Here is a 15,128-nt window from a genome sequence, read left to right as displayed (position 1 = left end):
CCTTTGCAAATAGAATTGTATGGTTTGTATATTCTCAGTAGCTCTCTAACATATTGTGAAGATCCAATCCTTACCGAATTATCAACATTAATACAACACATCCTTCTATGGCCAAGGACAACTATAAACAATCCATGGTATCAAGAATCATTTGATAGATCCTTCTACTAATATATGATATTTATTTTCCTTATACAAGTTGTAATCAACTAACCATGCCATATCTTTCTAATCCTGAAACCTTCATTTTTGAAAATGGCATCATAACCATTCTCAAGTATTTATCCAACTCTCAACATATTCTAATATAAACCCTTCAAAAAGAAAACAATGTCAATGCAATTCTTTCCATCAAAAGTAGTTAAACCTTTGCCAACAATATAAGATTCTTTCTAATCACCATATATGATAAGAACACAATTATTATTTTTAAATGTAATAAATTTCTTTTGTCTCTAGTCATATGATGAGAACAAACACTATCAATCGACCATTCATTAGAAGAGAAAATCCTTGAATCCCAAATAATTTAGAATCCTCGTGAAGGACAATGAGATGTGGCTCCTATCATATTCATAACAACAATTTTTTTATTAAATTTGTCTATGTTCTCTTGGTTTAATTTAGTTTATTGAAGTATTAAAATATCTATTTTGGTGTCACAAATACAATATTTAACACTCTATTTCTTTTTAGGGATATTCATGCCTCTAAAATTCCATTTGATGACTTTCATGGCTCTGTGGAAAGGAACTTCCCCTTCCTAACCTTAATGTTGGAGTAGAAATTTTGGTTTTGTCTCTTGTGTTATCAACCTTAACCTTCAATTCTAAGAGTGATTTTCTACCTCTTTTCATGCTAATCTTAAAATGACTAGGGGTCTCTTTTCCTATCTCATTTATTTCCAATCCCAAGTGTATTTCCTCCTTGTGTTCTTCTCTCCTCCCTAATTTCCAATCCCAAGTGTATTTCCTCCTTGTCTTCTTCTCTATTCATTAATCCCATGATTTATCTCATCATATCTTCCTGATTGTCTTCCTTTCTCATCCAGTTTTATGATCTTGGAAATGAGCTCTTCCTTCTCCTTATAATTCTCTTCTTCATTATTATAATCCTCAATTAACCCTTCCAAATGATTATTTGTCACCTCATTACCTATGTATAGCTGACCCAATGCCACATCATCCTCTCTAACAATTTCTTTCTTTGTTTTTTCACTGTCTTCTTCTTTTTTAGCATTTTCCAAAACTAAGGGGGTATCCATACGTCGTATTGCTTCTCCATTATGTCCCCTAGAGTCCAAATTTTGCCAACTATCACTCCCTTTATGTTAACCACCATTGGGGTCTCTATTATCGTTGATTAAATTATTTTATCTTCCTTTAACTCTACTACAACTTCCAAAGTTTTGTCAACCTTGTAAACCATTATTTTCTTTGAATCATGCTTGAAAATTAGTCTATACCTTTATGATTAAGATCGTCTCTTTCCTTAATATTTTTATTATAAATAACATCAACTATAGTTAATTCCATATTTTAAGACCATGTTATAGTCATTTAATATCCTTTTGACTGCAATTATTGGGAGAGAAAGATGACATACCATTCTGCCACTCCAGAGTAAAAACACCCTTACCCTCCAAAAAAACAAATATTGATTCTTTCACTATCACCAGGTCTAATGATCATACAAGTGTCACTTTTTATAAACTTCCTTTTGTTTTTACCTGAATGATTTTATCCTAATATCTCTCATTGGTAATTTCTTTAATTATATTATTATATATAGGTTCTTGATAAAATGTTGGCCTAATGACATGTTACATGCTTTTTTCTTAGCTCTATTAGATCAAGAGATTTTACATCAATCTCCACTTTGACTTGAAAAAAATTAGAATATGATAGGTAATTTCCTTAAATCATATAAAGTTACTAAATCTATTTATAGTTCCCTTTAGAGTCTCACTATGAATCAATTCAATTGAGAGACTAGGTAAGATAGTCTACCTATTAACCTTCAAATACTCAAGACTATTAGGATCAAAATTAGGGAGCTAGTCTCACAAATTTGAAGTTAAAACCATCATCACATAATTTTCTACCAGATAATAACTCTTTTTGAAATGTTACATGTTTACAAGTTATGAATAAGAGATTTTTTTAATAGGATAGTAATAACTATCTAGTCCTTAAATATTTCTTCCATCCACTCAACATTATTTTCCACAAGATGTAGAAATCCACACCTCCAATCAAAAAGATAATGAGATCTACAATAGTGTAATGGGCACCCTGGAATGCCCAAAAATTGAACCAACTGTCGAAATAGATTTTTATGCAAACTGAAGATGGAACCGATGCTAAAATTATATTAAATTCTCAAAATGATGAAATCAAGTACAAGAAATGTATTCCAAAGGCCAAACCCCAAGGGAATGATGTCTAGAATGTTACAAGAGAGGATGAACATCCCTATTGCCAAGAAAGATATGTGATCCATAGATCCAAGCTCTTATCAAATGTCATTCATAAAAATCTAATGCTCAATAATGAGACTTTCACCCCTATTTATCTTTTTCCTTCACCCCTCTAGAAAGAGCTAAAACATTAATTAATTGCAATTGCTAGAAGCTTCCCCCTTCCAATAATTAATGCACTCTCTAGAAACTTCTCCCTTTGCAATACAATAATTAATTATTCTTCTAGAAAATTAAATTACTAGAGGCTTCTGTCTTTCCAATAATTACTACACACTCTAGAAGCTTTTCCCTTGTAATACAATAATCAATTAAATTAATTAAATATAAAGTCACCTTTTAATTTTTAATTTATTTAATGACTTTATAAGAAATTCATTTAATTTCCTCTTATGCTCCACTTAGACTTTGGAGAACATGAAGGCTAAAAGATGGGGTCATTACAGTCTACCCTCCTTGAAATTTCTTGTCCTCAAGCAATCTCAGTCCTATTTGCTATAGCACTTGTTCACTCTCCCAAGTAGCATCTTCCTCTAGTAGATATCTCCATTTGACTAAATATTCTTTAATGAACTTTCCTCATAGAGTCCTTTCTCTAGTATCCAGAATAGCCTTAGGAATTAATACGAGCTTTCCCTCCTCATCTAATGGTGGTAATTTCACTGAAGGCACAACTCTCTGACTGATGGCTTTCTTAAGCCTTGACACATGAAACACATTATGTATCTGACTACCCTCTAGAAGCTCAATCTTGTAAGCAACCTCGCCCACCTTGCGAATCACTCTATAGGGACCAAAAAACCTAGGCTTCAACTTCTCTGCTCCACTTTTCTTGAGTGATGACTATTTGTACGGTTGTAGCCTCAAGTAAACCATATCGCCAACCTCATAACTGCACTCTATCTAGTTCTGGTCCACATATAATTTTTTCTGATTTTGGGCTTGCTGTATATTCTCCTTGGCCATCCTCAAAATATCTTGACTATCCAACAAGAAGTATTTCACTTTGGGCACTCTACTATCCCCTAAAACCAGATCCATGAAACTAGGTGCTTCATAGCTGTATAGTGCCATGAATGGAGTCATCTTGATGCACATATGATAAGTAGTGTTATAATAGTACTCTCCCATATGTATCCATTTGACCCAAGTCCTTTGTTGTGCAGTCACATAGTTCCTCAGATATCCTTCCACCCATTTATTCATAATCTCTGTCTACCCATCTGTCTATGGATGATAACTAGTGCTAGGTGTAAGATCTGTACCACACAACCTAAATAGTTCCTGCCAAAAGGTACTCATGAATTTACTATCCTGATCATTGACAATGAAACTAGGTAGCCCATGTAACCTGAATATCTCTCAGAAGAAAAGATCGGCCACTTGTGTTGCGGTGTAAATGGATGGAATAGCAAAGAAGCGAGCAAACATTTTCAGCCAGTCAACTATCACATAGATGCAATATTTTCCTTTTCCTCATGGTAACCCAGTGATCAAGTCCATAGAAATACTTTCCCATTTCCTATCTAGAATGGGAAAAGGTTGTAACAACCCTACAGGTTATGTGTGCTCTCCCTTATTTTGTTGGCAAATTGCACACTCCCTAACATGCTTTTGAACATCATCCTTGAGCCCTTTCCATGTAAACCACTCATAGATCTACCTGTAGGTTTTAAAGACCCCTAGATGTTCAACTGTAGGTGCATCGTGAAAAGCCTTCAATATTAGCTCCCTAAACTATGATGAAGGAATCAAATATATCCTACCCTGATAATTTATCAATCTGTCCATCACCACATAACTATCATCATGTATGGTGCTTGCAACTACTCCAGAAGCCCAAGTGTCCCTTGCATACTCTTCTATGATCTTATTTCTCCAATCTCCTATAATCTCAGCTATAGCACAAATATGAGGTCTCCTAGATAAAGCATCTGCCACCACATTCTTCTTACCTTTGACAAACTCAATGTCAAAGTCATAGGCCTGTAACTTTGTAATCCACATCTATTGTCTATCATTCAAATCACGTTGGCTCATGAAGTATTTGATGCTGTTGTGATTGGTTTTGATAACAAAATTTCCCCCAACTAGGTAGGACTGAAACTTAGCCAATGCATGCATTATAGCCAACATCTCCCAATCATAGATGGAATAGCTCCTCTCCACTCCACGAAGCTTCCTACTCTCAAAAACAATGGGATGCTTCTCCTACATCAAGACTACCCCAATCCCATCTCCTGATGCATCACAATGAAGCTCAAATGGATTTGTGAAATCTGGTAGAGCTAGTACTGGACATGATGACATCACCTTCTTGAAATGATCGAAGCTTCTCTAAGCTACCTTTGTCCATGTGAAGGCTCCTTTCCTAGTAAGGTCTGTTAAGGGTGCAGTGATCTGTGAAAATCTTTTAACAAATCTCTTATAAAATCCATAGAGACCAAGGAATCCTTTAAGCTATGTAATATTCGTAGGAGTAGGCCAATCAACAATAGCCCTAATCTTTTTAGGATCTACCCAAACTCCATCTGTGCTAATGATATGCCCAAGGTATAGTAGCTCAGTCATCCCAAACTCACACTTAGATTCCTTGGAATACAATGACTCTTTCTCCAAAGTGGACAACACCATCTCAAGATGTTGTAAATGCTCCTCCCAAGTCTTACTAAAGACTAAAATGTCATCAAAGAAAATCAATAAAAATATCCTAAGCTGCTCCCTGAATACTTGATTCATGCAACTTTGGAATGTAGCTAGGGCATTGGTTAGCCCAAATGGTATAACCAAAAATTGGAAGTGGCCATAGTGACACCGAAAAGCTATCTTGTCAATGTCCTCCTCCCTCATCCTAATCTGATGATACCCTAACTGTCGATCAATCTTTGTAAAAAAGCATTCACCATGTAACTCATCAATCAGCTCATCTATTCATGGGATGGGATATCTATTCTTAATGGTTTTCTTGTTTAATGCCCTGTAATCGATGCACATGCACATCATCCTAGCCTTGTTCTTTACCAAAACTACTGCTGAAGCAAAGGGGCTCTTACTAGGCTTGATATGCCCTATTTCCAACAACTCCTTAATTGCCTTTTCTATCTCATCCTTATGTTTCTTAGGATGATGATAGGGAGTAATCATGACTGGTTTGGCTCCCTCCTCGAGCTCAATAACATGCTCAATCCCCCTATCAGGAGGAACCCCATGTGAAATTTTGCCAAATACCTTAGTGTTCCTATCAAGTATCTCTTGGATATCTAGTGGATGACTCTTCACCTGTGGCTCTTGTAAAGTTGACATAGTGAAACATTCTACTACCCACTCTATGTTATTATGCCAAAAAAGTCTTTGCATTCTCCTGAGGGAAACTACTCTGCAACTCCCATCTGAAAGTCCTCTAAGTACAACAGTTCTTCCCTCATGCTGAAAATTCATCTCCAATTTTGCTAGGTTAAGTGTGAACTCTACTAGCAAGGCCATCCATACCATGCCAAGGATGACATCATAGTGTCCCATGTCTACCACATAGAACTCATCTTCCAATTCATTGCCATCTCCAAAGCTGATGTGAATATTAGATATCTTTTGAGTGCATAATACTTTGTCATCATTAGCTACCATAACTCTAAATCTGGCATGTTCCTTAGTCTGTAGATCTCTCTTAGCTACCAATTGCATGTCTATAAAATTATGTGTAGCCCCAGTGTCAATGAGTGAGATCACTTTCTGCCATTGGATAGTACCTCTGATCTTAAATTTGATTGCCTTCTGAGCCCTAGTTAATCGTGCTAATGACTTCTCATCCTCGGGAATGTTGCTCTCCTCTCTAGTGCTATCCTCATCTAAATTAGAGTGCTGATCCTCCCTCTTTGATTGTGACTCTTCTGCTAAGAAATATTCCATTTGATTTTCCTTAGCCTTGAGAGGACACTTGTGAGATAAATCCCAAGGCTCTCTATAGTGAAAACATAACTTCTTCTTTCTTAAATCATTCAAGGTGTCATTATCCAACTTATGTCTTTTGGGCTGAGCATCCTTGTGAAAAGGTTTTTTGTCCTTCTCATTGTCCTTTTTCATATAAGAATCCTTATTCTGAAATCTACTCCTAAATGAAGAAGGTGCTAAGTCATGAGCCTTTTTAGTGGCCTCCTGTAACATAGCAAGGTCATGCCCCTTATCCCAACCTCGTAAGGGTTCTGAGAGTCCATCCATAAACAACACTACTAACCTCCTCTCTAAAATGTTAGTGATCAACACAACCAACCTTTGAAACTCACTAATATACATCTCAACTGATCCCCACTACTTGAGTTGTGCCAACTCTTTAAACTATAATTCAGGATCCCTGGTATCAAATCTCTCTATGAGCTTCTTAGTGAACTCCTCGTGAGATGTGATCTGATTATGTCCCAAGGTTAGCATGCCATGGTGCCACCATTCATGTGCCGGTCCATCCAAGTGAATAGCTGCATACTTTATAGCCTCCTCTTCAGGCATAGGATTCAACTACAAATATGTATCCATCTTTTGCACCCAAGCTCATTTGGTCATCTTCCCTGAAGCATCATAATAAGGTAAAGAAAGTTTCCCAACTTTCTTTCTCAACTCAAGGTTTTGACTTCGTCCTCCTGATTTGGGCATGTGTCTCATCCTCAAGTCCAAGTAATCTCTAAGAGAAATGTCCACCTGAGACTCTGGTCCACTAGCCTCCCAATCCCTCTTGAACTGATCCTGTAACACTGCAATCTATGGTTCATTAATCAGCTGAACTAGATCTCGGGGTGGGAAGGTGGGTAGAAGATGTCTCGAGCTGGCTGTTCGAGCTGTGCGTGCAACATGTCAAAAGTTATTAGCCTCACTTCCATTTTTGTCATGTCCATCATTAATGTTGTCTTGACCTCCATTATCATTGCCCCTATTATTGTTGTTTCCATTGTTGGCATCACCTGGATTAATATTGATGCCCATCTATCTAGCCATTAACTATACATCATATCCATTCACCTATTCTGCTCCTGTTGCATCATATCCATTCACCTATTTTTCTCTTGTTGCATCCACTGCCCCTCCTCCAATGTACCTAGTAACCTGAACATTACATTTTCTTGATCTAGACTGATATTCCTATCATCTCGATCACCCATACTACTATCTTGTTCAAAGAATATCTCCTTTATATCTGTATGACTGGATTGTAAGTCCCTCTACATGGATGAACTACCCTATTCATTCTGCAAGTCTAAACTCCTACTTTGTCTTGCTCTGGTATTGCAAAAATTATAAAGCCCTTGTCGCATGCTCAAACATAGATGCTGAAGATCTTCAAAGGATGGGAGGACTTGTAGCTCTGATACCATTGTAATGGGCACCCTAGAATGCCCAAAAATTGAACTAACTGTCGAAATAGATTTTTATGCAAACTGAAGATGGAACTGATGTTGAAATTATATTAAATTCTCAAAATGATGAAATCAAGTACAAGAAATGTATTCGAAAGGCCAAACCCCAAGGGAATGATGTCTAGAATGTTACAAGAGAGGATGAATGTCCCCTATTGCCAAGAAAGATATGTGATCCACACATCCAAGCTCTTATCAAATGTCATTCACAAAAATCTGATGCTCAACAATGAGACTTTCACCCCTATTTATCCTTTTCCTTCACCCTTCTAGAAGGAACTAAAATATTAATTAATTGCAACTGCTAGAAGCTTCCCCCTTCCAATAATTAATGCACTCTCTAGAAACGCCTCCCTTTGCAATACAATAATTAATTGTGCGTCTAGAAAATTAAATTACTAGAGGCTTTCATCTTTCCAATAATTAATACACACTCTAGAAGCTTTTCCCTTGTAATACAATAATTAATTAAATTAATTAAATATAAAGTCACCTTTTAATTTTTAATTTATTTAATGGCTCTATAAGAAATTAATTTAATTTCCTCTTATGCTCCACTTGGACTTTGGAGAACATGAAGGCTAAAAGATGGGGTCATTACAAATAGTCACCCATGCCCTATATATATATATATATATATATATAATAACATTTTTCTCCTTATCTAAGAGTTGGGGGATTTCTCATCATGGCCTCTCTTGTGATTGAAGTGCAAGCATGGGATTTTCAATAATTAACATTTCTTGGTGATTATGAGAAGAAGAGGGATCAAGACTTTCTTTACACAATTTCATATCATTTAGCTAGGGTTTTTGTTCAGCCTTGTAATTTTTGAAATGAGATATTGCACTGTCTTGAATAATTACCAATATTTGGTCATGGGATATGGGAAACTTGAAAACTTGAAGCATGACTATTAAACCATGAATGCCTTGGATATAAGAAATTGATCAATTTTTTCTCCTAGTTTTATTCAATTTGTACCTTAATGAAAAGTTCAGGATCTATGGTGTGATGGGAAACACTATACCTGATTTTTGCACCCAACATTATTAATGCTTGTTGATGCTTTTTCTATTTTCAAATTTAGAAAACTTAGAAGCATTCTTAAACCATTATTTATAAAACCTATTTCTTTATGTCAATTTGATATATAGAACAAGCTTTTCCAATATTACATACAAATTACTAAATATTTAAAAACCTCATATAATTATAGATTCATTATGTACTTCCATAAAATTAAAGAAAATTATAAATTTATTTCTTAGCCTAAAATGATTACTTCATATTTTTTCTCATTTATTATAGAAATTGCACATTTGAAATATGAAATTATTGTACTCATAGATCTTGTACTTACAATCAATGAATTTGAAAGAAACAATTATTAGTATAAAACTGTTTATATAATTGTAACGCTTGTAAAAGAATTTCAACTCTATAAAAGTATTAAATAATTATTCAAAATAAATAAAAATTGAAAGGGGTTGACCTACCATTGACAAATCGACCAACATAAGCGGAGCCTCAGTATAAAAGTTGTTAACATTAATCGAACAAATTTGTGGAACTTCTATTGAGAGATTCAACTGGAACAGTGTTAGGAAGATTAATCTTGACACAAGGGAAGGGAAGATTAATCCTAACACAAGGGAAGGTCTGGAGGAGGAGCTTCCAAGGCATCCAAAATTCCATTTCCATTCGTTACCAACATCACTGTTTTCAAACCCCACGTCAAATGTACATCTAAGTGACAGTGCAAAAGCCACGCTCCTGTATCAACAAAATCATAACTCACTTTTCAATTCTGTTAAAGAATTTTTATACAGAAACTTTCTTGATCAAATAATAATCTAAATAACTGATGATAAGATTACAATGTCTCTTAAATATATCACCAATAAAAACTTATCTCAGAAAACTTGCATCATTAAACCTAAAGAACAAAACTAAAACAAAAAATGAAAACCATAAAACTATGACAACCAACATTACCTGGATTATCTGCCTTGAATCGTATGGCAGTCCAACCATTGGCTGGCACAATCACAGTATTCCTCTTGGGAGGATCAACAAGATTAAAACCAATGGGATCCACCAAGGAGTCATAACTTCCAGATCCTTCTCCCACAACATAAAAATCATAGCCATGAAGATGCATGGGATGGTCCTCACCAGCTACAATGTTGGTTCCCTGAAATACCCACTGCACGTTACTCTTGTACTCAACGACTTTCACTTTTGTTCCAGGCAGAGGAGTCCATAGACTGGTAGAAACATTCTGAGCAGTATAATCGAAACTAATGGGAGGAGCGTCTGGAAAGTCAGTTGTGAAGACGCCATTAATGCCGGAATAGTAAGCTTGAAGGATTGAAGCACCAGTGGGCAAAACGAATGATATGTTGTTCATGCTTGCAGTCAGTCTCTGGCCGTTAGGGCCTTGGCATGTTTGTCCTAGCTCACAAGGGTCCAACCCTAATCCTACGGTTGAGATCACATCCTCGTTGATTATCAGTGGAACGTCTGGTGGGTAGTCTTCTTTATTTCTGAGGCTTGTTCTGAATGACTTTGCTGCATAGGTGTCATTGGGCAATGGAAGATCTGGGAAAATTGGAGGTTGGATTGTTGGAGATGTGTTTTCGTACTCTAGAATTGCAGCAGTTATGGAGTTGTCAAAATTGACTAGATCTGAACTGGAATAAGGTGAGGCTGCCATGTAGAATCGACCACCTTGTTGAGTGGTTGTGAGAAGAACGTCTGTGGTCTGACCTGGAGAGATGAGTAAGATATCTGTTAAGTAGGGTTTGGTGTAGGAGGCGTCAGCTGCCACCACTGTGAAATCGTGGTCTGCTATCTTGAAAAATAGTTGTGTGTTGAGGGCGGCATTGATAATTCTCAGGAGATAGGTCCCTCCCACCATAACTGGAAGCCTAAAGGTATCTGCAAACATCATCATCCGCAGAGCTATTAGTAACTCTCTAAAGGTTTTTTTAGATTGATTTTTATTTACAGACGAAACAAGTTTTATAAATTAGGAAGATTCAATGGTAACTGTTGAAAATAATCTATAATAAGAATTATTCTTCTTGTAAATAATTCATATTTTATTTAATATTGTTGTTTAGATAAAATTTCATGTATAAAATGACATTTGAATCTCTCTATTTAAATCAAACAAATAACATCTACTTTAATGATCAAACAATTAGTAATAATTTTGCCTGTCATCCATATTAAAAGTAGATATCTAATTTCACTCTTCAAACTTTACCTACAATTATTGAAATATATTATGTTAAAAATCTATTTACTTTTCTAATATAGAAAATAAAAAATATTACAAGTAAAAGACAATTCAGGACACATGTCTTAATATAAAATCTCTTTTGTTTCATAATATATTAGTTATAGAATTGTCATAGAAAGATAGATGTTGAAAACGTAAATAAAGATTAATTATATATAATTAATGATAGAAATATAAGTATATTATCAAAGTTGTGTAAATAATATCTTTGAATAACTTGTAAATTTGTCTCATTCAATAGGAAACGAAAAAAATTATTTACATGTAAGGAACCAAACATAATATTAAAGAATTATAGAAGATATAAAGTTATTTATATTTAAGTATTATTTTAGCAATAAAATTATATGTCCAATTTTAACTAAACAAATAGTACAAGAAATCATTAAATCTAGTGTATACCTAAGAGACACCCAATAATTAATTAGAATTAAATTAAAATTAGCCATCACTCAGATCAAGAGTTATAATCATTCTTTTCTTTGAAGAAAACTTGCTTTCTCATACTTAAAAAAACAAGGTTTTCTATTTTGCTTTCAAGAATAATTCTAACAATTGCATCTTCTATAGAAACTAATGCTAACCTTTAGTTTAAATTATTTCATAGAAAATGTTACTTACACCAATACTTAATTTATTACCAAATCTTGCATTAGATTTTTAGGCTATATTAGATCATTTATACCACCAACCCTATTGTCTTCCACTGATGATTTTAATGCAATTTTATTAAAAATCACATTAAATAACTTCATGTTTTATCACTATGTCTATTTTACAACTTTAAGTATCTCTATAGAACATTATGACACTAATATAAGATCTATTTAAAAGCAACATTTATTTATTTCTTTTATATTTATTCACCTATTCATAACCATAATTACTTTGTTCATGCTCTTAATTGAAGAAAGTTTACTTTATGTCCAATAAGCTAACTTAAGTAGTTGTGTCAATAGTTCAATGTACCTGTTTAAATTCAATATGCTTATTTAAGTCATTGATTGAAAATTAATCTTTATATTTGGTCACCTATTCCGAACTATCCTTTTTTCTATTCATGCTCTTTATTCGAGAACATTAGTTTAAATCCAATAAACTAGCTTAAGTAGTTGTGTCAAGAAGTCAATGTGCCTATTTGAGTAGTTGATTGAAAATCATCCAACCTTAGTTCACTTAAATTCCTCCTTCCATGCACGTTCAGCGTTAGTTAGATCCACCTAACATGGATGACTACCCCTAGTTGATTTCGACCTTTCATGCATTGTGTTACTCTATATAACATAGGCTTTGGAAACGAACAATTTTTCTTCCTTACTGAATAGAATGCAATTGTAAGCTAACTCCATCATTCAGGGCTTGATTGCTAGTACCAAACTTCAAACTTCTTCCATAGCGAAGAATCATTAGGTAATATATATATGCTGCGTCTCTCACAAATTAACATAAACGTACAAATAAGCACTTAACTCATATATCTAAATCTACCAGATGGGACCAAAAAACATTCAATGACTCCAAAATTTTACTTCCTCGACTATCTTCAATAGTTCTATCACAACTAGGTGATTCATGTTAGGTAACCTTTCATCTAAGGACATTACTTGTTATCTTCAGTTTTTTCACGAAGTTAAGTATATCAAGGAAGTACTGTTTTACCTAAATTGGAGCAAGGATATAGATCTCCTGGTTGCCCATTTATTGTGAAAGCGTCCGATACATTTGGCGCAGATCCTAAGAGAGTAGCCTCATTTACAACGTCCATGGGGTTTCTATTCCACCACTCTCCTGCTCCACAGAACCATGTAACTCTTTCAGATTACGCAAAAACCAGTGAATTCATAATGCCTTGAATTAAATTCCAAGTGTTTACCTAAGATAATGTTGGCTTCTCCTTTGGGCTCAGCAAACGGATATGAAGTGCCCTTGGTAGGATATATAACTAGTGCTCCATGAACAGTGGCTCGGAGCCATGAGACATGGGCATGCCACCACAAGGTTCCTTCTTTCTCATTTATTGAAAATCTATACGTGTAACTTCCTCCTGGCTGAATGGGGCATTGTGTAATGTATTCTGGCCCGTCAGACCATCCTGTACGGATCTGGCGAACTCCATGCCTGCCAAGAATGAGTATCAATCAATATAGAAAATCATAAACAATAAATAGCTACAATACGTTGATTAAATAGAAGGTTCTAGATTCTAAGTTTTAGTTGGTATAGCCGTAGATCATGCTAGGGGCTCAAGCATTCTTTAGAGTGGCTTTAGAAATAAGTCACACAGGATCAAAGATGTAAACTGCAAACTAATTTAGTTGACGGCTTAAACAATACATTAAGATTTGATTTTTAGGTTAAAAATACTAAATAGTCAAAATTGACTTATGTTTTTTCTAAGCTTAATTTTTTCCATAGTGTACAATATTTAAGAGTGGTAGTAACTAAATGATGGAATGCTCTAATAGCTGTTAAAATTAAATCCTAATTATTATGAAAAGTTCAACATTAAGATCAGCAATTCATATACATAAGAATATTCCAGAGATTAGCTACCTGTAAGAGATGAGTAGCTTAATATAGAACAAAAACAAATGAGAGCTAGTAGATTGGTACCCTAATTGATTGATGAAAAGTTTAAGAACTGTTATTCATTGAGTCCTGGTTGACATCACAAGGAGTTACAGATTCAAGCCTTCGCTGGTCTATGCAAAATTGAACATGGTATAAAAAACAGTGGACCACGCTAAGAGCCCCAAGAATTCTATAAAGCGACTTAAAGAATGCGTTGGAAACCACAATAATAGCCCCAAACAGTCTATAGAGTGGTTTAAAAAACGTTGGAAATTAGTCACAATATCTTAGTGATAGAATAACAACAAATGAAAATTCTAAATCCAAATTCTAACTGATTAATGAATCGTTCAATTTGTATATACATGAAATGAGCCAGAGATGTACCAGTGAATGGTAGCATTATATGGTGCCCTGTTATTGACTTTCACAACCAGGGTATCTCCATTCCTTGCATACAGAGTGGGTCCTGGTAACAGTCCATTTACTGTAACTATGTTATTCTCTTCGCATAACCTCTTAACAGTGCTCACTTCAATCTGCATTATAATGAGTAAACCTTTAACAAATTAGTGATCTGAAATGTTGGTTATACACAATCAAATCTATAACAAAATAGTGATCTGAAATGTTGATTATACACAATCAAATCTAGAAATCTTTGATAACAAATCAAAGAGAGTTGCACATTTTTAAAGAAAACTAAAAGCAACCGGGAGAGCAATTTGCTGAGGAAAAAAATGAGCACCATGGGTTACATTGAGAACATGAATTTACATTAAAAGTATGGTAGTTTTCGTTTGATGAAGTTTTGGTCATGTGAAGGGCTATAGCTGCGACCAAGACAATCACAGTCCCAATACATCCTATTAACAACAGTCGTGACGTCACGCTCATTGTTTAGGGTGCCATTAAATTGATATATCACTGACCTATAAACACAGAAGAAACTGTCTATCCTTCCTATGAAGCTAGCAGAGAAAGAAACCAAGACAAAACAAAAGTGGGTGTAGAACAATTTTTCCATGAGGTAGACTAAAAATAGCGAAAGAGAATTTGATATTAGGTGGGCGTTTTGGGCGTAGTTGGAATAGTAGCTCCGCAAGTCAATACATATCGACGTTTGCAGATATCGTCTTCTGATTTGCCGTGTTGAAATATTAAAAAGTTAAAACTAAACATATTTTGCAGATACAACACCCCACTATCTGCGTTTGAATTTTGCTTGAGTTGGTCTCCATTCATGGCTCTACTTTTTGTCGTACATTTGGTTTGCATTAATATCTGTCATTCTTGGCCTTCGAGAAGTTGGAGTTTAGGTGAAAAATAAACACGTTTGCTTAATCAAGCAAGAAAGATATATTCT

The 15,128-nt window shown here is 34.8% G+C and overlaps 1 protein-coding gene across 2 annotated transcripts; it reads right to left on the bottom strand.

The window, feature by feature from the left end:
- Positions 1 to 9,252: 9,252 nt before the first annotated feature.
- LOC149537225 (laccase-12-like) lies at positions 9,253 to 14,771 on the bottom strand. 2 transcript variants are annotated; one of them, XM_089807405.1, is made up of 6 exons: positions 14,540 to 14,771; positions 14,150 to 14,301; positions 13,065 to 13,309; positions 12,851 to 12,979; positions 9,880 to 10,824; positions 9,253 to 9,657 (listed from the first exon to the last, which is right to left on the bottom strand). In XM_089807405.1, the coding sequence occupies exons 1-6, from the start codon at positions 14,657 to 14,659 to the stop codon at positions 9,527 to 9,529; spliced, it is 1,722 nt and encodes a 573-aa protein (XP_089663531.1). In that variant the 5' UTR covers positions 14,660 to 14,771; the 3' UTR covers positions 9,253 to 9,526. The 2 variants fall into 2 exon arrangements, with proteins under 2 accessions (XP_089663531.1, XP_089663532.1); XM_089807406.1 differs by having other exon boundaries at positions 14,511 to 14,587.
- Positions 14,772 to 15,128: the final 357 nt, after the last annotated feature.

This window comes from Cupressus sempervirens, chromosome 10 (assembly GCF_028749045.1).
Source record: "Cupressus sempervirens isolate cs-2001-9-10 chromosome 10, ASM2874904v1, whole genome shotgun sequence".
Taxonomy (NCBI): Eukaryota; Viridiplantae; Streptophyta; class Pinopsida; order Cupressales; family Cupressaceae; genus Cupressus; species Cupressus sempervirens.
Note: the sequence above shows the minus strand (reverse complement) of the source record. Positions and strands in the feature narration are given on the sequence as shown.

What these genes read in the sequence shown, in the direction of transcription:
- LOC149537225 (XM_089807405.1), bottom strand. Translation starts at nt 14,659, where the DNA reads ATGAGCGTGACGTCACGACTGTTGTTAATAGGATGTATTGGGACTGTG. An exon ending in AAAACTACCATACTTTTAAT is followed by an intron (nt 14,302 to 14,539) that starts GTAAATTCATGT and finishes ATTATAATGCAG; the next exon opens with ATTGAAGTGAGCACTGTTAA. An exon ending in TATAATGCTACCATTCACTG is followed by an intron (nt 13,310 to 14,149) that starts GTACATCTCTGG and finishes CATTCTTGGCAG; the next exon opens with GCATGGAGTTCGCCAGATCC.